The following is a 27,407-nucleotide window of genomic DNA, read 5'->3' as shown; positions in this document are numbered from 1 at the left end:
GCCCCAGACTGTGGTAGATAAAATCTTATGTGCATAGACATCTTTAATTTTTTAAACCTCATTTTGTGCAGTCTGTTGACTAAACATCAACACAGGCACACAAGCCCAGATGGCATTATATTTCTTAGGCTAAGAGCAAGAGATTCAAGGCACTTGTTCATATTAATCTATCCTCTTTCATGACTGCTTTAATTGTTATTTTAATTAGCCCACAGAAGTTTTAATTTGTGTTTTTACTTGTAAAGAGCTTGTGAATAAATGTGTGGTGAAGAGATGTCAGTTTCTGTCATGGGAGAGTGGAATGTTTAGATGAAGTTATTAAAAAACCTTGCCATTGAGTCACAAGGTGCAGAAAGGACTAGCTTACTTTCTAAACTCCTCAGGGAAGGGTTAAGGTGTGGCTGAATCCAGTTTTAGCCCACGACTGTGTCAGTGTTCTAGATTTAAGGAATTATAGAGATGTGATTAAATCACTTTGTCCCAGAGATTTTAATGATGGCAAACTGGATATATTTATAAAAAAATTATTATGGAAAATTAACAAACAGGTGAGCAGATGAAAGATCTTAACCAGGTTTAGTTACTACACAGTGTAAAAGCTAAAACTCTACTAGTAGGGTATTATAAAAAAATGTTTTATGTATACATATGTATGCATGTGTGTATGTATATATAAACAAAGTAACTGTAACAAAGCAGTTATATGAAGGCAATTGTATCAAAGCTAGCAAAAGAAATGATCATTAGGTAGAAATTTATATAACCCACCATACGAGATGGCAGGCAGATCTCCCTCTTTCTCTCAGCTCCTGGGGCGTAACCATGAGGAGGCATCCCTGCTTCGTGGGAGAAACTCTACATTTTAAGGAACTATGTGGAAGGATCTGCCATATGGAAGTTGGACTGGGCTTTTATAGTTATCAAGTGATGGACTGGTAGTCACAGATTTACAAGCCTACAGACAAGTTTATCTGTCAGTCCTACTTCAAAAAAGCAGGATGTGTATTCAAAGTCTGGTAAACCAGGAGGGTTTTAGCACAATTTAACACCAAGACAGCATCCTGGTGCCTGCAGTTGAATTTGCACAATCATTTGAATGACAGCTTGCATAGTATATGAACAAGGCAGGACTGTCCTGCCACAGTTTCACATCTGTATCAATACTTTCATGACAGGTTATGATGGTAACCCTACCTTATTTCAAAGGTATTAGGTGGTGTATTAAATATTCAATGAAAAAACAAGGTACTGCTATAGTCTGTTTTGTGAAGTCTGTGTATAACCATGTCCTTCCTTTCCCTCTGGTTTTGCAGGGCACAATGACTACATGTGTCCTGCCACTAACCAGTGCACCATTGACAAGAACAGAAGAAAGAGTTGCCAGGCTTGCCGATTGAGAAAATGCTATGAAGTGGGAATGATGAAAGGTGGTATGTACACAGCCATCAACAAATCTTCAGCATTGTTATCTGCCTTCCTGTCTTTCAACTTCATTGGGCAATTGTTATGGGTTTTAACTAAAGGAGGAAGCAACAGATTTTATTGAGATTAAGTGTATAAAATCAAAGTGTGATTAAATAAAAAATGAAAAACTTCTGAATATCATGTTATATTGCCTGGCTTTGCATCAGAAATAGTAGGAATATTGACTTCAATGGAATTAGAATTCTTCTATTATTATTTTTAACTCATTATTTCTTTGGTCTCCCATGGTAGACTTCAGATGCTGAAGAATGACATTTAACACAAGAATTTGTATTACTTTGCAGTTCAGTGTGAAGAGCATTGGTAGGCTCAGATTAATCCATATTCATTAAAATAAACTTCTGAATATGGAATGCCTGTTCTGTGAATCCTAGAAGGGAAAGTAGTTTTTCAGTTCCAGTGCTGTACACATATTTTAGATATGAATTAATTTAACCCAACAATATTAAACACTTGTTTTATAAAAACTGAGTCAAATGCTACATTCTTGGAACATACTTATATATAATAATGATGCCAGAGAAGAAGAATCAGGCACCAAATACTTAGGTTGAAGTGGAATACCACTAAATTACTTTATTTCTGCATGTTTAAATATTTCTGTATGTTTAACTTTGGGTGCAAAATCAGAAATACACAACAATACTGAAAAATCACTGAGTGTGTCCCTAGATGGAAGAGTTCTTTTGTAACATAGTTTTGGATTGATAATGATACCTGTCATTCTCCTCTGTGTTCCAGTACCTTATGTTTATGAAAAGCAGACAAAAGTTAGCTTTTGTTAATCCTTTTGAAAATGCCATGTTCCTAAGAAATAAGAATGTTAAAGAACAGGTAATCATAACATTTCAGAGTAACTGTAAAGCAGAAGAAGACTTTGTTCTAGCCTACTAAAAATATCAGATTGCTTTTATTAATGAAGAGAAATCAGTAGATGTATCGAAATCTTTATGTATAGGAAAAAAATAGCAAAGTGCACAGAAGAGAAGGGATTTGTCTTTTGTGTGAAAAGAGCTAATTAAATTACAGACTGGTTCTCTCTTTCTCTGGCACACCTTATGCTTACTCACGTCACAAAAAATTTGAAGCAAGAGAGAGGAGTGGCTCATCAAATTTGTTCTTTCCAAAACAAAGGATTATTTCTGAATCCAGTTGAAGTAGGCCAAGTCTGGGAATCTCAGGAGAAAGAGTAATGGGGACAGAGTAAAGGATAATCAAGGAGTTGTTGCTATGCTTTGAGTTTGCATCTGCATTTTTCTACATCAAGGATTAGGAAACAGCTGAGACTGATTTTGCTAATCTCAGTTTTTGGGTGCAAACAGGAGGAAGATGTAAAATCCCTTTTTAGTTCTAGCACTTCAGACAGTAGTTGATTTTTTTCATGAGATTTAGTCTATTGGTCCAGACAGGTTTTGTTCTGTCTTAACATCCTGGTATGTATAGCTGGAACTCTTTAAAGTAAAATGTATGTAATTAGTATCACAGCTATGATGTGGACAACTTAGAGTTTCAGATAAGGCAAACTAAAATCAGAAAATCCTGTACATAAATTTGCCATGCAGCTTTAACCTTGACCTTTGTCCCTATGGGAGATCATAGTTAGGATACATAATTATGATATATATTGAAGATATTACATTTCCTATTTGGCATATTTACATCCAGTTATGCTTTAAATGGGCAGTTAAATGCCTCCCTGACATCCGATCCTGTCAGATCTCGGAAGCTAAGCAGGGTCAGCCCCGAATTAGTACTTGGATGGGAGACCTCCTGGGAAATGCCAGGTGCTGTAGGTTCTAGTCCTGAGGACTTCACTGGCACCGTCCAAGCTCGCTCGGCCGTGGCAGATGAACCTCAGGACTTAAACGGTGGGGCCAGTTCTGCGCACGCTGAGCCTCACCTAAAATCCACTGTGCAGGCTGGAAGGGCACACCCACCTGGGGAGAGCCCTTCCCAAATCTTCGTTCACGAAGTTTGGCCATACATACATGCTTTATATGTATTTAATTAGTGACTCACTGTACCACTTTTCTGGTTTTCATATCTCTTCTTGAAGATGCACATTGTAGTAGGTTTCTGGCTGTTCCACATGTAATTGTTTTACTCAGATAAAAATTGTAAAGAGTTTTCAACTATTATGTACATTAAAGTAGTAAAAAACCCCAAACTGTAATTCTGTCCAAATTGTCTTTCAAATATAGATGTTCTGCAATTTTTATTTCATAGAGTGGCCCTCACTTGAGAGAAGTCCTCTGGATTTCATCCTTTCCTCTTCAATGCTGTAAGATTTCTATAGTCACTGCAGCAACAGCTGGTTCAAAATAGTCAATTCTGGTTGTGCGTTGTTTTTTATAAGAAACTGAACTCACAGTTTAAAAACAAGGAGATTAGGATCAGAATAAATTGCATCTGCTTCTATAGGATGAGTAATAATGCAATGGACTCATATCACTGGTTCATAGACAAGAATTAAAAATGTTTTATGAAATCTTGCAAAAAATTCTTGCAATCCCTCAGTTGCAAGTAATAAATCTAGCATGCTGGCAGATGAGGTAGTCAAGGAAATAATGCAGATGAAGTAAAGTATTCAAAATTTTTCTGGAGAAATTATGATCCCCTATTGCCCACACAGATGTGGTGAAAAGAAAAACCTTTTCTTCTAAGAGTAGACCTTTATAATTGCCACATTTCTCTCAAATGAAGATCACAGAATCACAAAATATGCTGAGTTGGAAGGGACCCACCAGCATGGGACCATCCCCAAGCATCACAGTATGTGCCTGAGAGTATCATCCAAATGCATATTGAGCTCTGTCAGACTTGTTATGCCATATGTTTAACACTCAAGTGATAACCTTTAAATGTTTTTAATTTCATTGTTGTTGATGTTTTTTTGGAGGACATCACTTAAGCTTTTCTGTTTCAATAGCTATCTTATAATAACACTTTTGTTCTACACACTTAAATCATGTAGCTTTGTGGCTAACTCAAGGTTCACGTTGTTCTCTTATAATTCATAGTTCTTGTGATTGAATCTTTAATTTAAATCATCTAGTTCATATTGAAGGATTTGCCTTTTTCTCAGGCATTAATTCTATCATACGATTGAATATTCAGTTGTATCTTATCTCCCTTCTATATCTAACTCCACAATTTGCTTATGCTAATATAACTTTAAGATATAGTGGAAAACAGCTGTAATCTTTCTTTTCTCTAAATGTAATCTCAGTTTTCCTTCTGCACTAAATTATCTAAGGTTTCTTAATAAATTGCCAAAGTTTCTAACTTGTGACTTTTATCTGTCAATTAATTTCTAAGTAATAACTGATATAAATTACTGAGTTTCAGTAAATATGGGGGAAGGTAGAGAAAATCTTGAGTAAATGTCTCTGGATAATTCTAAACATAGGATATAGATTATGGTTGCTGAGGTTTTTCTCATAAAAACTCACTTAATGCAGCATAAAAAAGTTCATATATATTATTTTTTTAGAGTAGAAATATATTTCTGGGGCTTCAATTCGAAAAAATTACAGGCTTCAAGTGGCTCTTAAGGTGTGTGGTAGGAACATTTATGTATGAGTTTCTGTGGAAATTTTATGGATTTTTTTTGTTCCACTGTCCGTAAATCTTTTAAAAACTTCTTTCAGCACTGAAGAATTATTTTTGTTCTCTTCTCTGATATTTGCAAGTTTGTAACTGTGCTGCTTCAAGAGACAATCAGACTGCCAGAATCTCTACTGATATAGTCAGCATCTGAGGCATAATTTATAGCTCTTATGCTTTATCCAAATGCTTCACTCTCTTAATAAACCCCAAAGACCTTAAAATGTTATGTTATTATTTAGTGTGTGCTTCCCTGTTTGTACATGAGGATAAAATGGACAGATAGAATAAGGTCCTTGTCATGTCTGTCTTCCATCTGACAAGGATCAGGAAAGAGTAGCCTTGTTTTTGTTTACGATCCACTGATGCCTTCTTGAAGATTGTTTCTGTTCTGGTTTGGAAAAGTATATTCCAGTTTACTATTTCACATGATCGGGTGTTCCATCATCCAAATGGAGTTACTGCAGTTGCAATGCTGAACTTTGAACCATATGCAGGTGATCTCTGCTCCAACACAGACTTAGTTTTTTTCCATTTCTTCGTTGGTTTAATGGCTTTCTGATGACTTGGCTCCAAACTACCTAATTTTACGAAACATAAAAGCATCTTATTTTTATTGTTGTTTATTAATTGTTTTTATAGTGTGTAAGTGAGTGGGGTGTTCTAGTTATTAACATGCTATTTTCTTCCCCTTCTTTCGCTGTGTGACAAATCAGATTTATCATGAAGTTCTCTGTAGGATCAGAGCAACACAATGCAAGTGGAATTAGGGGCTGTGGCAAATGTGCCATAATGTTAAGTTCTAGGTCCTTAATTAGAAGTCAGTTATTTGTGTGATAGTTCATGTTTAGCCATACAGAAATATACATAATACTTTCAATACTGAATGCTGATAACTTCCTAACTTCAAGTCATTTGAAATATGGCAATCAAGGATTTGAATGCTCATGTGTTACATCCAGATAGTGATTGTATATGTGACATGGGGTGTTTACTGTCTTTGAGCAACCTGAAATTTCATGTTGTGGAGAGAAGATTCTATTGTTTCTTGTGTTAATGAAATTGCAACATTACAGTGCACTTGGAGCTTGCATCCTTCAGTGTTGCCTTCATGAAGTAAGAGAGGGTATTTCTGAGGTTACTGTGGTACAGCCCAGGAATAAAGGTCTGTGTTTGCTGTAACTGGGTGCTATAACTGCATTCCAGGTGACTGTGAAAACTTGAGTCCTAGAGACTGGAGTCTCTAGGCTTTCAGTTTTTCTCTTACATTCTCTTGAAATAGTTACTTTCCTGTAATCACATGGGAATTTTCTGGTTCAGTGTGGCAGTCTTGCCGAAGTTTGAGATAAATTTTCATAGAGAAAAGAAAAAACATTTGGCAAATTTTCCTTCCTGTCAGAGAAGGATCTTACTGATTTTTGTCTTTAAATGGAGAAAGCTCTGCATCTTTATTGAATGCTATATTTATTAATGCAAAAAGGCTAGAGAGTTATTAAAATAATTTTCGAAAGTAGAGGTTAATTGATGTTCGATGCAATCACTGGTACAGCTCAAGGCCTTCTAGTTTTCCATGTAATTATCTTTAATTAAATATTATATCAAAAAGACAAATTAGCAAATGAATGAAAATGGATTGTGGATCTGAAATTATTCTGGTTTGTTTGAGGAGAACCTTTATGATATCTGTTAGGCATACTCTTCTGTACTCGGCCAAATAACTGTGTAGGTAGGGCCTGATAAATGTATGAGGAAATGCTCTTTTTAAAGTTGTAATTGATGGACTGAAAGCGTGTACTCAAGAAACACTTGAAGCAGTTTTGTAACTTTACAGCAGTTTTTTTGAAAAAGAGGTGGAATTGAAACAAAATTTTTTAGTGAAATGTTTCTTTTTCCCATGTTAAATATTCTAAGCAGTTTGTTGCCATTGAATTATCTCAAAATATAAAAAAAACCCCTTCAATATTTTGCCCCCAAAATAAGGGATCATTATTGTAAACCCCTCTGTCAAAAATACTTTATCTTTCTATTCCACTTCGCAGAATGACCTGTGCCAGAAGTAAGTCCAGGAGGTCTTTTGTTGGGCCACCTGCTCAAAGTAGGTTCAAGAATTAATTTATAGATGGTTGTTTAAGGCCTTTTGCAGTCTCAAAATGAAAAGTGGAAAGGGTAGAAACTGTCTTATGCTTATTTACATGATATAATTAGATATATTAAAAATCATAATGTTACAGAATTTTAGTGTTTTACTATTGAACATTTTCTTTAGAGTGTAGAGCTAATTATATCTGTATATTTGTTTACATTTTCTTTTTGGCCTGTTGATACTTAAAAATTCCTACTTAGGAATTATTTTATTTGTGATATTATTTGGGAGTAGATACAGCAATGAGACAGCCCCCATATAAATTGCTAATTATTTTTAAATTAAGTCTAAAGTCCTTGCTGTGTCTCCAGCTCTGTCTGTCACTTATGCATACTACAAGTACTTCAGGGTGTCTCTGTGAATTCACTGTTTTTGAGCAAGCCTATGCTTTGAACATCTGATGTCTTTTTAATGATCTTGAGTAATTCCTAGAGTACTAGAGCTACAAAAGCGACTTTTTACAAGTGCATTAGTGGTAGGACAAGGGGGAATGGCTTCAAACTGAGAGAAGGTAGGTTTAGATTAGTTATTAGGAAGAAATTCTTTACTGTGAGGATGGAAGACACTGGAACAGGCTGTTCAGAGAAGTTGCTCCATCCCTGGAAGTGTTCCAGGTCAGGTTGGATGGAGCTTTGATCAACATGGTCTAGTGGAAGGTGTCTCTGCCCATAGCAGGTGCATTGGAACTAGGCAATCTTTAAGGTCCTCTCCAAAACAAACCATTCTGATTCTGTGATTTTGTGATTCTGGTTCTTCTATTGTCTAGGCTTTTACAGTTCAGTTCTAGCCCTCAGTTTTAGGATAATAGGCCAAATACTTTCAATACACAATTAATTTAACCAATTTATAAAATGTAGCGGTTACAATTTCTCGCTATCTTTGAAATTTATACCAGTGGATTGATACTCATAAAACAACTGGCTTTCCCAAATCATGGTTGAGGTAAAGAATGTAAAGGCTTTATTGTGATCCCTAAAATGTTTGTGGGCTCTTTTTAAATACTGCCTAGAAGCGGGGCTGTTTCCATACTGACTGTCCCCAAAACTTACTGTGATTCGTGCAGGAGTTTCACCAATGAAAGAGATTCATTTGAATGATAGGTTACTTGAACTTCATTTGTTTCACTTTTACATGTCCTCAGATGCTCTTTTAAACTTGTGCTGTGATTGCCAAATACTGAATGCCAAAATACAGATTAGGATTAATCATGCCTTGCACCTCATCTTTAAAAAATAGGTCATTGGTTCTCAAATGGTAGGTTATGAATACACATTAGAGAACCCAAGTGACATTTGCCATCTTGTTAAAAGCAATATTTTTGTCACCAGGTCTTTAAAAACTTTACATGGAAGACCAGTTTTATGATCTGCATTTTATTTGATAGGAGTCCTGGGGCACTGTGATATATAGTGTGACTTGATCACTGAGCAAACTGGTGGCAGAGCTAGGAGCTGATCTAGAATATCAGAATGTAACCCCTACTTTAGCCTCTCTTCCTCTATCTCTAATAGAAGGTAGTCCTGTTTATAGAGGAGAAAGAAGCCCCAGTTTGGAAAAGGATGAGAGATATTTTTTGAAAAAAACACTCACATAAATAGATGTACAGCATTCATCCCCTCAAGAGCAGGAAAGATTGCAACATCCAGGTGCAGAGAGCGAACACAAATCTGTTATATATTTATAGTACTGACTGTCCTGATATCCTTGTCAGAAGCCAGGCTATTAAGGACTGTCACTTGAGGCAGGCCTGTTTGAGATTAGACATTAAATTTTGATTAATTTTTTTAGAAGATTTCAGACAATGTTCCTCATTTGACGCAATTGTCAACCCACCCAGGTTTTCAGCTCAATTTACATTTCTGTCTGATTTTCTGAAAGAGAAATGGATATGGAATAAGGGGCTGATTGTCTGAATCATATTCAAAAGAAGTATTTATTAGGCCTGAATTTGGAAAGTGGTGTTACTTTTCTGTAACCAAATCATGTACTTATGTAGAGAGAATCAAGCAGAAAAGTTCTCAAAATCTGAAAGGTCTCAAAATCACCTTGGAAGAACCATCATGCTGAGATACATTACAATATTAGAACTTGCATTGAAGTGATGGCTTCAGCAATGTGCTATAAATCTATCAAGAATGTAATTACATTATTGACTTCTGCTTATGTACAGCAGCTACAGTGTCCTTATGTTTTAGATGAAACTGTAAGATTTTGTTTTATTTCCAATGAAGTATTATAAAGCTATTGAATTCAGAGAGATGTACCTAATGAGACTTGTCTGTAAAGTGAAATTACCATAGGAGGTCATTAGGAGGCAGCTACCTTGCTTGCATCCACCCTTTGGATTTTAAAGCCAGTCGTGCTTAGACACTCAGGTTTGTACCTGTAAGGGAACTGTTGGTTTGCTCACACTGTTTTCCTCTTACAGTCCTTTATTTTGCCAAAGGCAGCAATGACACCAAAGTGAGTCTGGACTGACCTTCTCCAACAGTTTAGTAAATGCTTCCCATATTAGGACATTTGAAGAGAGGCTTTTGGATTTCTGACCTCTTCAACCCTAACTTCAGTTTAGCAAGGTAGGCTTTCAGCGCAGAAATATGGTTTCTTCCTTTGTGAACACTTATGTTAAGATTTTTGTGGTGTCTCTGCCATGGCCTATTCTGTGCATTCCTTTAATACTCTGATCATCAACTGGGCAACTGACTCTGCCTCTCTGAAGGATACTTTCTTATTTATAATATCTTTCAGTTACCATATACGTTTTGTCTTTTATTGTCAAGCAGAGTCTGTTTTACAAAACATTAGAGATTCCTACTCTGGCAATTTGCAGTGGAATTCTGATGAGATAAGTAGGTCTTAAAGAGCAAAAAGATTGCTTAGTAGGCAAGGTGTTTCCAAGCACATTTGAAACCCTCCTTCCACAAACTCAGAAAATTATAAGCTGTTAATGCTGCAAGGCTGTGCCTGTATATAGAGGTGTCAAACGTCTCTTATCTGGGATCTTCTGACAAGCAGCAGAACTGTGGACAAAGAGCTTCAGGTTCAAAGTTTGTTCCAGACTAGGAAGTTAGCTGATAAACCATTTACCTATCACTGTTTCCAAAACCAATCATAGATCCATCTTTTTGTTTTACTCTTAGAAAAAAAACCAACGAACCCAAAACAAAATAAAAAATCATTCATTTTCCTCCCTACCATGATTTTTTCTCCCCTCAGAGTGTGGCCACAAACTGTTGACTGCTACAGGGAATTTCAGCAGGTTCCCATACCATCCTCATACTTGCTATTCACACACTGACTTTTCTCCTCCAGTTTATTTATGAGCCAAATATCTTAATTTTGTAATTCTGTTTAACCTAGGTGATGCAGTCTTTTCCTGTGCATAGGGTTGTCCTTTACCATCCTGTTCTGAAACTGTTCCTCTTTGGAACTGCAACAACTGTGGTGCTGAAATGGAAAGGAAGCAGTAAAAGGAAAAGTCTGCATTACCAGGAAGCCACAAATAAGGAAGAAAATCTTCAAAGCTAAAAGCTAATTTCTGAGCAAACAGTTTTTAATTTGGAGCATCTTCCTTGGGTTATAAGTTTTTGGGGTTTTTTGCACAATAGTTCCAGTAAGACATGAAACAGTGCTGATATGAATGACCTGTTGCTTATATGCTTGGTGCCTAGAATCTGAACTCCAGTTCTCCAGTTCTGACACTTAGCATACCTTTTTGTTTTCACTTGTCAAGTTTCCAAATCTGCTTTATTTCTACTAGTTTAAATGCTTAAAATGCCATCTGAATGTCTATCAAGGATAAAGTAGAGGGTATTTTGTGGGTCTCTGACTATTGCATGGATTTGCAGAGTTGTGCCCATGTAGCTCAAAGTTATTTGCCAGTGACTTTCAATAGTAGTTGCGTTCTTGTGCCCACAGCTGGGGTGGTGACTGATGCTGTTGTTATTGCCACCTGAGCAAACTGAGTGTGGAAACAATGGGAGGCAAGGCACTGGTAGTGATGGAAAGACCGTGAACAGTAGTGAAACATTTTCTGTGTCATTTATGGTCTTTCAATAATTAGGGGCCAAAAAACCCAAAAAAGCCAGATACTGTGCTAGACTTTTTTTTTTCCTTTCTTTTTTTTTTTTTTAATTTTGTGTATGGTTTGAAATATCTGCCATCTGGTTAGTTCAACAGCATCCTGTTTCTGTGCTGGTACTTTGTCAAAAAAGGGGCACAGGATTTAATCGTTCATGGATTTATTTCACTGGACTTCACCTATAAATCTGCTATCTTTGGGTAACCTAAGGAAATAGAGAGTCTGAAATGCAATTGGAATGAATATAACTTTTCCTTGCAGCAGTAGAAAACTACTGTGCCATTACACAAATTGTGACTATATCTAAAGACTCACATTAAAACTATCTTCTCTTATTTTGTTGAAAAGCCTTTCTCTTATCACTTAATCACAATGTGTAAGCCAAGACTGTATCTACAGATAACCAAGTTGTTTACAGGCATCAGGGATAGCACATGCTAGAAAACGAAAACTGTGTCTATGCCTAAAGTTTTAGATTGACATGTTTGTTAGGTAACACACACATGCATATTGACCTGAGATGGGTGAGGTTTACCAGCAGTGACTGAAGTGTTGTTTTAAATTTTCTTTCTTGCTCACTATGATTTTAAGTCTTTCTATTTTGATTTTAACATTTTGAGTTTTTTTGAGAAATTGAAACCATTATGAATAAAAGAGCCCTGGAATCTTCAGGTGAAAAATATTATAATGTGTTCTAATAACAGAGTACCTGAGATGTCAGAGCTTTGTCACAGCTACAACCTATAACCAGCTACAGTTTTTTCTACCCATATGAAATTTCTGATAATATATATTATGACAACTATAGAAACTACTAAATGTAGAATTTTATGATTGATTATGAATTTTGCCATAGGTAATACTAAAAAAAATGTTATTAAAATAAGCAGTACATCCCTAAGTGGTGTTTCTATAAAGAAAGAAAAGTGAATAGTTCTTTCTGTCATGGTGTTGCCCACAAAAGGCACTAAGCATTAGAAATTTTATTTTAGGACTTTAAAGATTGGTAGTGCAGTATAAACTCAAAAGGTGCGAGGGAAGGATGCAGTTAAAATTTTTGGAGGGAAAAGGCACATGGTTATACTGAGTGCTACATCCTAAAGCAAGTATTTTATGAAGTTAGACTTACTTGTTTCAGTAATTGCATAAAAAGAAAAGATAATACTATGTCTTACTTCTGAAACAAGATACTCCAGGAAAAAAGATTTTAATTAGCTGGAATGACGACTATCACCTCTCCAATGTATAAAGTTATACAGTTGTATAACTTGTATACACACACAACTCTCGGTAGACAACAGGTAAAATTACTTGCCAAACCAGTAATTATGTCCTGGTTAATAATTATATTCTAGAAACACTAATTAATCCCATTCGCCTTTCAGTTCCATTGTCTTTTCTCCTTCAGATCTTCATCAATTCTCTTTCTAGCTGTTTCAGTTTTTCTTTCTATCTGTTCTGCTTTGGCTGTGAATTCTTAGGTGCAGCCTGATATTCTAGGGCTAAAAGGAGCAGTGGCAAAGCAGTTCCTTGAAAACTCATTAGAAGGAAGAGTAAGAAATGAGTAGTGAAAAAAGTTTTTCTTCTTCTTCCCCATTCTCCTCCAAATATGAGCTTCTGAGGGAGAGTGAGAACTCTCACCAGTTATCTTTCTTTTCCAGATATTCCCTCAGGAGGCAAACAAAATCTTAACTAAACATGTAGACAGCATATGTAATAATGGATAAAATTATTTGTTTATAAAATGTGAAATAAAACTTTCTATTTCCAATAGACATTATATAGCAGTTTGTAGGATAAAATTCTGTCTCACCCCACTGTATGAACCGGGAATTCTGAAGTCAAATATGGTACCACTAGAAGGAAGCGTGTGCTTCCTTCACCCATCTTGGTGAGATTGCTGCGCTTCTCTACAGAGTCAAAAAAGGAAATTGCTCCAGAAGTGAATATATTTTTTATGATCTAGATACATGATGATAATGAACTTCTAGATTTTTGAAAGAAGGTTATGATTTTAAATTATCCTACTTTCATGTTGCTGTACGGTTCTTCTAAGATAAACAATATTGGACTAAACCACTTTTACTGAATGGGATATTCTGAACACAGCTGCAAGATCATTATCACTTTTTGCAAGACAAGAGATAATGTTCTTGCCTCAGTTCATAATTTGTGTCGTTACATTCTACCTACTTACATTTTTCTATAAAATGAAAGAGTTATGACCTCACCCAAACTAGGGCTGTGTTGTCATGTAGCTCCTGAGTATCACACAGCTAGGGCTACAGTTGAATTGATGGAAAATCAATTTTTATGCATGATATACACAGTTATGATGTATATTAAAAAAAGTATATTGGTGGTTGATGAAATCTGCAAATGAAGTTCTCAAATGTTAGAAAATACAGAACTTATTAGTGTCACCAATATTGAACCATTTTAGGGTATGATCATAAATATCCTCTGCCCTCCAGAAAAGTGAAAAATAGGAAGGACATAAAAATATCTTGGCTGTTTAAATTTCGTCAAATCATTTTATTTCAGTCTTGGTGTCAAGTAAAGTTTAATGGGTTCTCAAACCTTTCCCATTAATTGCAACCAAGAACTATTCTTTACTTGATAAATATTCCTACAAAATATCTAATAATAAAGAAGTTGAAGAATGTTATATAAAGCAACTCACAGGGAATACATTTAACTGGAAGAGAGTTTGAGATTATACATACATCTTGAAATCTAAAATGCATTATTCTATGGTTCAATCAGGAAATTTTAACTTATTTGGTCTCTTTTTCCTTTAAATATTCTTGAATATTTTGTAAAATACTGAAAATATAAAGGTGTAGCTTTTTTATTAGGAGTAGGTCAGAAAAAAAATGGCAATTGGATATCTGATTCAATGTTCATCCACTGATTTCTCACTTTGGGATTTTTTGTTTTAACCATCTGGAATTTATTTTTTGTTTTTATTTTTATGACATGTGGGAAAACACTAATGAAGTATTCCGTTTGCTTAACATTGCCTCCATAATCATAGAATCATAGAATTTCATGTTGGAAGGCACCTTAAAAATCATCTATTTCCAACACCCCTGCCATGGCAATGGCACATACAATTTTATTGTCCATATGCAATTTTATTGCTGATCAGGTTATAATGGTTTGATTATACAATTACTTAGCAGTTTTGAAACCTGTCTCCATATCTAGAAGTCTGACTGAATTTACATACGAAGTTTTACAAAACTGCCTTTGAAAATCTTGTCTTCTGTAGCTTTAAAACTCAAGTGCAATTTGTTTTAGAGCTTTTGTGAGATGCATAGGACTTCGGGGTTTGGTAGCACATTGTTTTTGATAACATGTGGCAATTCAGCTTCCTTTACTTGCTGCACTGTTGAATCAAAATTAATACATTCAGATATTTAAAAAATCCCTTACAGTATCATTGCACTTTTGCAGTGAAATTGTAACTTGATAGAGTTGCCATTTTTGGAATTAGTGACTGTGCCTCATTATTGCCTCTTTTTAACAGAGATAAAATTTGATTAAGTTGAAGGAGGTTTGGAAGAACTTCCATTTTTTAGAGAGATACTCCTATTTAGTCCAAGAAAATGAATAATAAAATCACTACGTTGTTTGTCCATTTAGGGGTTAGGAAAAGAGTTAGTAGTGATTTTTATAAATCTCTGATGACTCTGATACACATTCAGAGACTTTTCTGTCTGTGATTATAAAAGCTGGTGATGTGATACAGATGGAATGCATACTCTTTCTGATTTTTTTTTGTAGATTCAGTGTCTACAAAATCCCTTTGGTTGGTTGATCTTTTCAAATCCCAAAATAAAAATGCAAAAAATAAATTTGTGTGGGGCATCTCCTCCAAACTGATTATATTCAGCTTTTCTCAATGCACCACCTTTTTTTTTTGATAATGTGAAGGAAATCCAGTAGTAAGCTTTCAGATGAATTAAAAATAAAACTATTGTTTTTATGTAGCATCTGGTTAATTTTTAAACAGCTAAATGTGCTTACATTTGTCACTTCCCCTCTGTTGTGTAAAATCCTCTTCACATCCTTGTTTTACTTAACAAGGCAGACCTGGACTAAGTAAAAAGCAAAATCAAAAAACCTCTGATCTTCCAGTAATCCATGCCATGGTGCTCTGCACCTACCTTACACCGAAGATGCCCTACTTACATTTATTAACCCTTAGTGGATTCTGTTCTCCATCAAATTTGACCTACAGTTTTCTCACTATACTACCCTCTACTTTACTCACACTTTCAGTTTTGTTTTCTCTGCATGGTGCCAAAGGGAATCTCTTCTTGTCTGTCTTGTACCTTGCATGGAGTGTTTTCATCCAATACCATCTTGTATTAGAAGAGAAACATTAGTGTTTTGTACCTTGTTCATCTTCTTGCTACTCTTGATTTTGTAGTCTTGTACCTGGCTTGTAGGCCAAGCAGACAGTAAATTTAGCTATTTCTCACACCAAAGTTGTTTCAGACTTCATCTTATTTGCCTTTCTCTTATTCCTTTTCCATTTATTTCATATCTCTTTTTAATTTGGGAAGAACAGGACTGCATGCAGTGTTGTAGTGTGCCTTATGAGTTAATAAAATCTATGATTTATGAAGTTGTTCTGTCCTCCCTTCCTCTCCTAGTAATTTTAGCCTTATATTTACTTTCTAAACTAAATTATCTGATGTTTTTATAGTATTATTCTAACCCCAAGTCCTAGTTTCTGTATTATGCCTGTCCATCTATTTATGAATATATTGAACAGTACAGACCCGAAGTATACTTTCTCTTCGAAAGAAAATTGCTAGATGAGCAGCTGTAAAATTTGGGATGTGAGGAAGATAAAAAAATGTTTTAGCTTCTATGAGCTGTGTGCTTCTATTCATGTTATTATGTCTACATGTTTCACAGGGCAATTTTAATTCAAAAATATTATGTTGATAAAAGCAAACAAGAAAAATATCTGTTACAGGTAGAGCATGCATGCTATTGACTATTGCAAGAAAGTAAGGTACCAATATCTGTAGGATGACTTTTTGCATTGTTTCTTAATAGCAAGGACCTCCCCCTTCTCTCCTTAATGAAACTGTTTAGTGGTAGGAAAGATTCATAGTGCTGAATGAAAAATGGCAACAGCAACGTACTTGAGATTTTTGGCTGACAAATAGTTCAGTGAATGGGAAAATGTAGAGAGGTTAAGTAAAAGGAGTGATGAAAGATTTATTGAACTTTCTTTATCTGAATAGATAGAATAGAATCACACCACCTGCTAGATTTTGAATGAACTAGACATAAAATGCTTAATCTTCAAGTACTAATTCAGTGAAAATCTCACCATAATTGAAGAAAGAGTGAAATAGATGTAAAGATTCTCCCTGTTTCTTTGAGAGCTGATATGATCCAACACTTATATGAAGGCATGTTGTACGTGAGGTGAAAATGCTGCTATGGTGCTAACAAAGACTGGGATTCTGAAGATTTAAATATTTGTGTTGTGAAAAGAGCTGAGCAAAGGTTGTGTTTCCCTCTCCCCAACCATCAGAAAGATCTGTACTGATAGCTTGCAAATGTCAGCAGTTCTCAAAGCTGTTTTGTTGTTTGGTTGGTTGGTTTTGTTTTGTTTTTGTTTTAAATGTTCTGTTTCTTGAATGGTTAGTGTCTTCTCTGTAGATAACTTCTTTTTCTTTTAAAACTGGGACTAGTGCTGCTTTTTCATATTGCATGAGAACTTCAGAATAAGCCCCATCGTAAGCTGCCTTATCCTGATTGCTCAATTACTTGTATGCTTTCCTTATTACTTGGTTGTCCTCCTTTGCCTTCACCTGATGATGGATTTAAGTTTTTGAATCAGTCTCAAAATGCCTGTTACTCCTCCACTTGGAGCCAGACTTAATCTTCCTTTTATGGTTGGAGTCCACGTGGGCTTTATCATTATATTTTTCTTGTAACTTTTCCACAAAGGGAGATTTTCTTTCACTGTAAGGTCTGATGTTGTTCAAATTGGTATGGCTGACTTGATAATATCCCAAGGTTCAGGGTCATGGAGTGCAAAGCACATTGCAGAAATGCGCAGTAATGACAGAGATGGTTTCTGTTGTGGTTCTTTCAGGCTTTTGACATTTCTCCCACATTGGATTCTGAGGTTGCAATTATCTCTCCTTTTCTTACTTCTGTTTATCTACTTATATGACATTCTTTATTCCTATATAAGCTCATTTTTATGTGGAATTTTTTTGATTATTTTTACATAATTATGAAGATCACAGGCTCAGTAATGGGATGATATTTAATTAAAATAACTAGTGACCTTGAGTGAAAATTTTTTGGATAGTTTTAGAGAGCTACTTCTCTGGTCCATTTGGCCCACCAACATCATTAATTTATCACTGATTTTTATAGAATAATTGTCTGCTAGAGGTTGGAACATTGAAATTTTGGGCTGTAAAAAGATATTTATTTATTCCCAATTACTGAATTCTTTCCTGGGACTAAGGCAGCTGTACAGTGTCACTAGTCTAGAGCACTATGTGAGTCCAACTACTCTGAATTTTAGGAAGGAGTGCACTATTCCTGACACTATACTTTTAAAAGCAGTTTTTCTCTCCACCTATTGATGTAAGATTCTGTATATAGGAGGAAGTCTTCAGAAACTAAAGCAAGAGTTAGTGCTGCCTGGGTCTATCAATAGCAGCTACTGTTGGCTGAAGCCAAGTGTACGTTAATATGTAAGTTGAAGGAAAGGAGTTCATTATATTCTTGTGTATCTCTAGGAATCCGGAAAGACCGCAGAGGTGGGCGAGTGATGAAGCAGAAACGTCAAAGAGAGGAGCAAGATTCCAGGAATGAGGAGGCTTCTTCAACAGAGCTGCGAGCTCCCACCCTTTGGACAAGTCCACTGGTGGTTAAACATAACAAGAAGAACAGTCCAGCCCTGTCCCTGACAGCAGAACAGATGGTCAGTGCCTTGCTGGAAGCTGAGCCACCGCTGGTTTATTCTGAATATGACCCAAATAGACCATTCAATGAAGCCTCTATGATGACCCTGTTGACCAACCTTGCGGACAGAGAATTAGTGCACATGATCAACTGGGCAAAAAGAGTTCCAGGTAAGGAAAAAAAAGCCCCAGTGGACTATAAAAGCTTCTAGGTGGCAAACCAACAGGAAAAAGACATACTGATTTTCACACTACCTATTACTTAATGCAAATTGTTCATTTAAGTATAAATACATTAAGAACATTTTCAATATTAAACAAATTTTATGTTATATTGTTTGATAAAATACTGTAGTGGAATGTAAGGAGAAAGTGGAATGTTTTGAAGAAAGATTGCTTCATGAAAAGGTATTTCCCTACACTAGATAATATTGGGCAGTGCTTTGATTGATTTTTTTTTCCCAGATAAAACTCAGCAAAATGAAAGGTAGAAAGAGATTATTAAAGTCAAATCCAGTCAATGTGATCTAATCAGATTATGTTAACTATTCTGATCCTTTTTAAAAAAGAAGGTGTTACTCTTATATCTGTAACGTAAGCCATAAATTCAGCATCACTAGTAAGCCTGTAAGGATTAGTATTACTTATTTCATCATCAGTTTATATTTTTACCATAAATTACAGATTTTTCATCAATTTTGGGTCTGAAAAATAGATTTAGAATAGCAATTTTTTGTATGAAATATTTTTCCTACTAGAAATAAATGTTTTTATCTTTATTATTTTAGTGCATCATGGTTCTTTCTCTTCCTGAAAGGAATTACAAAATTGTGGGAAATGTGTAACATTTTTGGTTGAATGTATGTTACATATTCATTCATATGGTTCAATTAATTGATTGATCTAAATGAAAGGAGAGAGTGGTTTTCTAATTACATTTCATCACATTTTAAAATTTATATCTACATGACTACTTTCTGTAAGGTAAGATTTAAATGTTTATTAGAAATTTATTGCATGTGTTGTACTTTTATCTTGGTAAAAATACTGGCATACATGGTAATTTATACTTCATAATTCATTGGAATTCTGATCTCTCAAGTTTTACTATAGTCACTTATTTAATTAAAATTATGTGGCTCCTTTTTGAAGGGATGCTGGAGAGGACTACCACTGCTCTCACTCAAATAGTGCATTACCTCACCAGAACTACACCCAGGTTATGCCATATTTCTGTTTTCCTTCATTGAAACTTGGCAAGACTGTTCCAGATAAATCAATAACCATGTCTTTTCCAGTGCTTAAGTTCCATTTTAATCACTTTTCACATGTCACTTTATGGGCTCCAGCTATGATCAGGGAGAACCTGTGTGAGTTTCATTTCTTATAAGAAATCACCTGAGAATTTTATTCTTGACAAAGTCATAGTGGTTAAGGCCTGATCCACAGTCTGTTCAAATCAAAGGCAGATTCTGCTGTAAATTTAGGTATGTTTTGGATCATGCCTTTACATAAAACCCTTTTGAAAAATGAACTTCTGTCAATAGTGTTCATTATCAAAACATCAATTCAAATTTTTCTGTTGATTTTTAGAGATTTAATTAGTCTAATTCTGATAAAATAATTTACATCTAACATGAATATACCACATTCTAAATTCATTATGTCTCCCAAAGGGAAACATTTGACTTCCATGACTTTTGATTTTGATAGTTTGTGTAATAAATGGAAATGTGTTAAATAAAAAGTAGTACTGTCAGAGAATTCAGATGGGATTTTTATTCAGAAATTTGTCTAAAACTGCTTGTCACAGGATAATTATAACTGGTGAAGATAAAAAAACTGCTCTAGTTTATTAAATACATTCTTTATTTTCTAAGCAAGCCTCTGACATCAGAAAATCAATTGTATAAGGTTATCAACTATTTGTGTATATCTAAGGTATTTACATTTAAATTGCCTGTTAATTGTCAAAATAGCTCATAAGTAGAAACCATGCCAAATGGCTCTATGCATATGCATTAATAAGTATTCTAACTGATGAGGTTTGATACTAAACTGTTGAACTGTGGTCAAAAATAAAACCCAAAAATCCTTTCCCAGTCATAATTTTGATCTGTTAGGTACTGTACAAAAATTTATACTCTCTAAAGCAGGAGAGATAGAAGAAAGAGTTTGGGAATTCTGAAAGTGCTTGACACCTAGATGGTTCTTGATGTTGTGGGCTGGAGAACAGTACGCATGAATAAAAGCAGAAATTCAAATGTTTTAGAATGTTGATTTAAAAGAATTCAGACCCAATTGTTTATCTAACTCTAAATTTAGAGCCTCTCAGGTAGGAAATTTGGATCTAGGTGCTTAAACATATATATTTTTAATCTCTCATTTGGTCTCTAGAAAAAGTTGAGTGTGCTTAGTTGCTGATATTAAATTTTAGAAATAATGATCAACTTTCAAAGACGGGGCCTTTGTTGGCCGAATTTTCCTTCTGCTGGAATGTACTGGCAATAAATGTACATTAAATGAAATGTGTCTGACAACACAGATTGTATTTTCACCTCCAAGTATGTTGCCTTAGAATACTCCATTATTACTAGGAATGAAGCAATATTGCTTAATCAGGGAGCATTTTTGCATACTTTATGCATAAACAGAGGAACTGAACAACTTTTCTCTGTTTGGTGAAGTATTATGTGCTACAGCATTGTGGGATTCCACTCTGTTATTTTCTCAGCTATCTTACTAAGATTTCAAGCTTCAGAGTCACACATAAAAACATCTTCCTTTCTAAAGAGCGAGTGTGCTTTTTGCCAACAGAAAAAAAGATTTGCAGGAAACAGCCTGTCCTATGCACACTTCTCAAGCCTTGGAAGCATTGCACAAGTTTGTTTACCTACATACAGGCACTTAGCTGTAGGAAAACAAGGAGCAAAGTCTATACCAGTGCCTGAGTTGAAAGCGCATTTGTTGAGGAAGGAAGAAATTTATATCAATAGAGCAGAAAAGCAACGAAGATACAGCTTAAAAATAAGTGTAGGGGCTTTCAGGGACATGTCTGGAGTTTATTTTGCTGTGTAGGCTTTAAAGAATAGTTTTTGATCAGCCAGTCTTTCTGATGATATAAATGAGTGGGCATGGAAGGAGAAACAGCTAATTAGATGTACTGGGTAAAGCTGAAACTATTCTATGAAATAGAGTAATGAATAGTAATTTTTGATGGACTGTGTCATATAATGTCGGCAGAGATCTGTTACAAAGGCATGCTGAGGGCAAACATCAAAGTGAGGTATCTTTGCAGACATGCCCTGATTGGGAAGGTGAGAACTGGTCTAAATTTTTATTGCACCTAGTTCAGCATTAGTTCAATCGTGCTTAATTTGGCTCTGCAATCTTGGTGGTGTTAACCAGTTTCTGGGGAAAAGAGAACTTGTGTCAGTTTCTCATGGGCAGCCTTAAAAATGTCTTCAGTACTTAAATATAACATGGTTTTTGTCTGAGATCATAACCACATTCCTCCATGACAATGAAATTCATAATATGCCAAGAGCATAAAAGCTTGTTTTAATTTTCTTTTGAAACCTTGGCCACCAATACAAATGGGTTTGCCAGATTACATGGACAAAAATCTTGCACAGTGTCCTATGACATACACAAAAAATTCAGGATTGTGCACAGGACTTACTCTTTACATGTCCCAATGGGGGTTTGGCTGAAGTCCTCCCAGATGACCTGTAAAAGACACTGATTTTGCCTTCTGATTACTCCAGCCAGCTGGAATAGCTGGCAGCTGCACACAGGTGGGTGCAAGCAGGTTGTGATGGGCTAGACTTTACAAAGACATATAAATTGAGCCTTTTGCCATTGAATTGGGACAAATCACTGAAAATCACATGTAGGCAAGGTGTCAGCATAGATTAATAAATCTTCTGTTCATTTCTGAATCACATATTCCTGAAAGACATGGCCTATGTTCTTGGTTTGCAGGCAGTTAAATGCCACCCTGTCTGATCCTGTCAGATGTTGGAAGTTCAGCAGGGTCAGCCCCGGTTAGTCCTTGGATGGGAGACCTCCTGGGAATACTGGGGGCTGTAGGTTCTAGTCCTGAGGCCTTCACTGTTACCGTCCAAGCTCGCTTGGCCGTGGCAGATGAACCTTAGGAGTTAAAGGGTGGGGCCAGTTCTGCGCACGCTGTGCCTCACCTAAAACATCCACTGTGCAGTTCAAAGGACACACACACATGGGGAGAGCCCTTCCCAAATCTTTGTTCATGAAGCCTGGCCATGATGATGCTCTTGGTTTACATAACATCTTGGGGATATAGTGTCACCTTCAGAATCAAGTTTTTTAGTTTAGTGAATTTTCATCATGGTCTTTGATGCAATGAGGAAAACCATTATTTGTGTTTTCTACAAAAATATTGGTATTTCAAAGGAATTAACTTATTGTATTTCATTATTCACTTACTGTGTATATAGTTAATTATCATATTTGGATTACTGTATTTTCTAAAAGAAGCTTCCATTTTCAATGTTATCATCAATAATTTCTTTATGCAGAACCTCCTGAAGATGGTGAGATGATATGAGTGTATACAGTGAGCTTATGGTAGAGAGTGCTGCTTTAAGTAAATTTTGTTCCAAGCGTGAAATCTTTGGCATTGCTGCCACAATCTTGTATCACTATTTACTACAAGTACAGTAGCTGTACAACTTAATAGTCCTAAAATGGTACACTGGGCATACAGGCTTTGAAGTTATGAGATGATTCACGGTGCTATACTTATTTTATGGCTTCTTGAACTGAGAAGATAAATATTTTGGCTTTGGATTTTTTAACTTGTTGGGTATCTTTTTTTTTTTTAAATTTCAAAGTCACAGAAGTTGCTGCTTTCTTAAGATACTGTTTTTCTATTTGACCTTCTAAACTGCTTTGTTTGTTAAATTAGGAACAGTGTGTAAAGAGGCCAACAAAGCCACAATTTTACACTGCGCTTCAGTGACAGCAAACCTTGAAAAAAAAAGTCAGCTTACAATTGAAGGAAAGAAGTCTTATATAAGAGTGGTATGTATTTATAACCCTTTAGGTGCAGGAGAGGTTACAGAGCTTCTAAGTGTAGTGATCCTCCTGGCAATAATTTACACTTAGCTTAAAACAGGAATGGATTACAATTCTTGTAATAATTTTTAATAACCCTTCAAAAATTTCTCTTGTACAGGCTCTTTGCCTAATAGGCTTGCTGTGGTGATTCCTAAAATGTAGTTAAAACCCCACCCCTTAGCTTATCTCTTTAATCTGTTGAAGTGATACTCTCTGCTCCCCTGGCTTCTTAGGTGAAGAACAGAGGAAAAAAACCTGTAAGTAAAAGAGAAATGGTAACAGGCATCTGGATCTTACTTTATGGCTGCTTTTTGCTAATTTAATTTCTGTGAAGTTTCAATTAATTACTGTGAATGTAAGATGTAAGAATCAACCCTTATAGTGAAATAAGGTAATCACCATTTGATTCTGAACATCAGACTGAGAGGTTTCATGCAATAGCAAGATTATGCAGGGCAGCAGAGGTAAAATCATTGAAATTAAAGCTTTTCATCCCTGTGTTTTCTTAGTCTGGAAAGCATCTTTATTTTTCCATGTCTGTATTTGTAAAACCAAACAAGCACCCCTTTCTGTCCTCCTTTAGCTTCTGGCTGCTGTATAAGAAACTCCCACTCTTTCAAGTAGCTTTTTCATTATCTATGGAATTGACTTTTAGTTTTGAAAAATGATGAGGTATACTTCCTCCTGTAGAGCACTTCTAACAACAGAAAAGCATGAGACAATGTAACACTGTGGTTTGCTGGGATGGAGGTGCTGATTCTAAAGGGCAGGAAGATGTTATATGCACCTGTTGCTTGTAACAGATAGAAAAAGCCAAAGCTGAGAAGGAACAGTTTGGCAGAAGTGCTTGGAAAGGAATATAAATTTTAGCTGCAGGTATCTATGGGAGAAAAAATACAGGCAGTGGTTTTGCTAGCTGAAGACTGGAAGAAAATGACAGCAGGAGAAAAAGTCTATCAGGGTCTGAATTACAACTCCGATATTGTAAATTTAAGAGGTGCACTAATGCAATGGTTTTCAAACTCTAGGGAGTCCCTAGAGTTAGGGATATAGAAGGGGAGATAAATGCATCAGAGCAAGCTGACCAGCATCAAGGAGGCTCCAACTGTGAGAAAAGTAAAAAACATATGCAAGGGAACCAGAGGAAGAAGATATACTCTGAATCAGTCAGATGAGTCAACAGTAAACTCAACAGCTCGATACTGGGCTTCTTACTCATTCCTAGGGTGCCCGCTAGAGGCCAGTAGTTTGTTCAGCGTCTCTTCCAAGTGGAAGAGTTGTTACCTGCTCCCATTGCCACAAGAAGAGCCTTAGGATGTGGTCTAGTTACTATTCTCTACCATTTCATCTTCATAGCTGTAGTCTTTGAGTTTTATGCCCCACCCTTTACTCAGGAGCTTCCTGGTAGTAGAGATTAAAAAAATATATTCAAACTGGATTGTTTTATTTGCATAACATTTCAGTCAAGGGAAACAGAGTTAGAAAAGGCAAAGTAGCTAGAGAAACACACAGAACATTTCCTTAGAAGACCTGTGAACAACCTCAGAAGGATATCATTGACGGTTTTCTAGTACTCATCTTGTGATATTTCATAATTTTTTTGTTTATTCTTATTAGATATTTTGCAAACTCCTAAAACTAATTCTATAACTTTCCAGATTTTATTTTGTTGTCCAGAAGAAGGACATTCTGAAGAGTATGTCAGGTGCAGATGCCATTATGCAAGTGCATCTGCTCATATCCTTTCAGCAACATTCTGTGGCCCCAGTTAAAAGCTTTACCTCATATGTATGGAAAAGCATGATCAATGTTAGTAATTATTTCTAATATTTAAAAAATACGATATTAGAGTAATTCATAGTGAATGCTATACTGTACTGTCATTCACAGAGGTAGTTACATTGTATAGAGATGTGACTGCCAAAAGGTGGCGGATCAAGCATGTTATCCAACTTTCTAGCCTCTTTGAATTTAGGAAATCTGTAATAAGATCCAAGTTTATAAACACAGAATGAAAATTACTGTCTTTTACTTATGTTGCATAACTGTAGTTGTTCTCTGTGCACAGGACCAAAAAATTCCTTTGGCCTTTCTTTCAAGTAAATAAGTTTCTGCTAAAATGGAGGTGAATGTGTGTAAGTTGCTGTGAAAATCCACGTGTAAAATTTTTTCTCAGTGTTCCATATATTTTAAGAAAAGGAACTATAGCTAACAACCTTCATCATAACATTTGTCCAATAAATCTATAACTATTGGAACCAAGTATTTCTTTTTAAGTACTGTAACATTTGTTTTCCCAGAGATGTCTTAGTTTCCTTCTTTGTGGAAGTGAAAAAACAATATAGGCAACCAAAGCCATCCATTTATCAGCTCAGCTCACAATTCCGTTCTACTCTAGGTGACTTTTTTTTAAAAAAACAAGCTTCTTTAGAGTGTGAACCTCAAATACATTTCCCCATCTAAATATCCATGAATGAGAATGTGCTGAAATTTAAATTCAAATCTGAAGACAAACTGAACCTATAAATGTCTGTTTCTACAAGTATGCCCATATCCAAATACATTTCTTAAGATTACTGCTCCACACATCATAGAATCATAGTTCCTTATGCACAAAGTGGTTTTAAAATCTAGACCCACAGTACTATTACAAGGTGGGCCCTACAGGCCTTTTCAAAGTAAGAAATATTTGAATTCCAAAGTTTCGAATTTTGGGGCTTCCCAACAAGCTGTCTCAAAGAAAAAATATCTTCAGTAACTAAAATTTACTTAACTGTAAGTAATCTTGCTTACCTGTTTAAGTTACACTGACAGATGAAAAATAACACTAAGAGCTAATATTCTTTTAGCAAGAACTACTTACATATTGGAGTTCACTGGGCATTCAATAGCATAAAAGTTCATTTGCTAGTAAGTGTTTGAAGATGAAATTCTACTGGTCTTGACAAATGAAGAGGCAAAAATGAACATCCACAGTAATAATTTTTATTTTTTTTAGCCAAAACTTAAGGAAATTAAATACTTAAACTGCAATATTTTATTTTTGGAAGATATGATCCTTTTATAGAAACATTTCCTGCTATTTTTCTTTAGCTGATAAGTAATTTACACTCTTGGATGAACATATCTGTGTTAGAGTCTTCAGCTATGCTGAACCCTGGAGCTTTCCAAGAAACGCTCATTAATTTCCACTCTAAGTAAACAGTAAGTAATGATCCCTCCTGATTTAATTATTTCTTAAAATAATTCACAAAAAGAATATGTGATTGTTGGAAAGCACTGATGCGATATGTATGTGCATGTGCACACATCCATTGTTCCCTGTTCACATAATTCACACAAATTGGCCCTTTTTACTTGATGTTCTCTAGCTTCAGCCTAATTCTTTTAGTTTCCCTCAAGTACTGTATTTCTGAGCACAATCAGCTGTAGCTCTATCTGGTTATTCCAGAGGTTATTTTAATATCATCTGTCTTATTTTTCTGTTCAAATGAGTCATTCACTAAAATCTCAGCTATATAGGCGTTTTTGAGTTACACAGAAAGATTTAGGAAAGACTTATTGCAGTGACTTCTGGATGGGCTCTTACCCTGTCTGTATTGTTGCAGTGGTGCATTATATGACACATCTGTTACACAGCTCATTTGTTTTTTTTTATTATCTCTCCAGGAAATGAACTATGTGTGTAAAGAGTACGTTGTTTTGTCTGCATGTTAATTATGGACTGCTGTGAATTTAAAGTAGTGAAAGCAGTTACAGAATATCCCACAGTGAAATGGGAAATGAGAAATCTTTGCTTGTCTTGTTCCTCCAGGAGTTTGTTGCCAGCTATATGGCCATAAAGAAATATTGCCTTCTGTCTTCCTTACAGAAAGTTCTGTTCCTTGTATGACATGTAGCTGTCTGCCACAGTCCTGAGCAGGCAGATGGAGATGAATTATTTATCATATTTATCACATTTACCACTGTGGTTAGACTTTGGGTCTAGACCTAAGGGTTTTTTAAGCATCTTGGGAGTCTTGGAAACAGGAGGGAGGAA

The 27,407-nt window shown here is 35.5% G+C and overlaps 1 protein-coding gene across 1 annotated transcript in view; it reads left to right on the top strand.

Annotated features, from left to right (window-relative positions):
- ESR1 (estrogen receptor 1) overlaps window positions 1-27,407 on the top strand; it is a 172,614-nt gene that overhangs the window by 102,099 nt on the left and 43,108 nt on the right. The window contains exons 4-5 of the mRNA XM_071549314.1: window positions 1,314-1,430; window positions 18,107-18,442. Coding sequence (XP_071405415.1) covers window positions 1,314-1,430; window positions 18,107-18,442 — 453 coding nt within the window. The remainder of the gene's footprint in view (window positions 1-1,313; window positions 1,431-18,106; window positions 18,443-27,407) is intronic.

This window comes from Pithys albifrons, chromosome 2 (assembly GCF_047495875.1).
Source record: "Pithys albifrons albifrons isolate INPA30051 chromosome 2, PitAlb_v1, whole genome shotgun sequence".
NCBI lineage: Eukaryota > Metazoa > Chordata > Aves > Passeriformes > Thamnophilidae > Pithys > Pithys albifrons.
The sequence above is the reverse complement of the archived record's forward strand: the minus strand, read 5'-3'. Positions and strand labels throughout refer to the sequence as shown.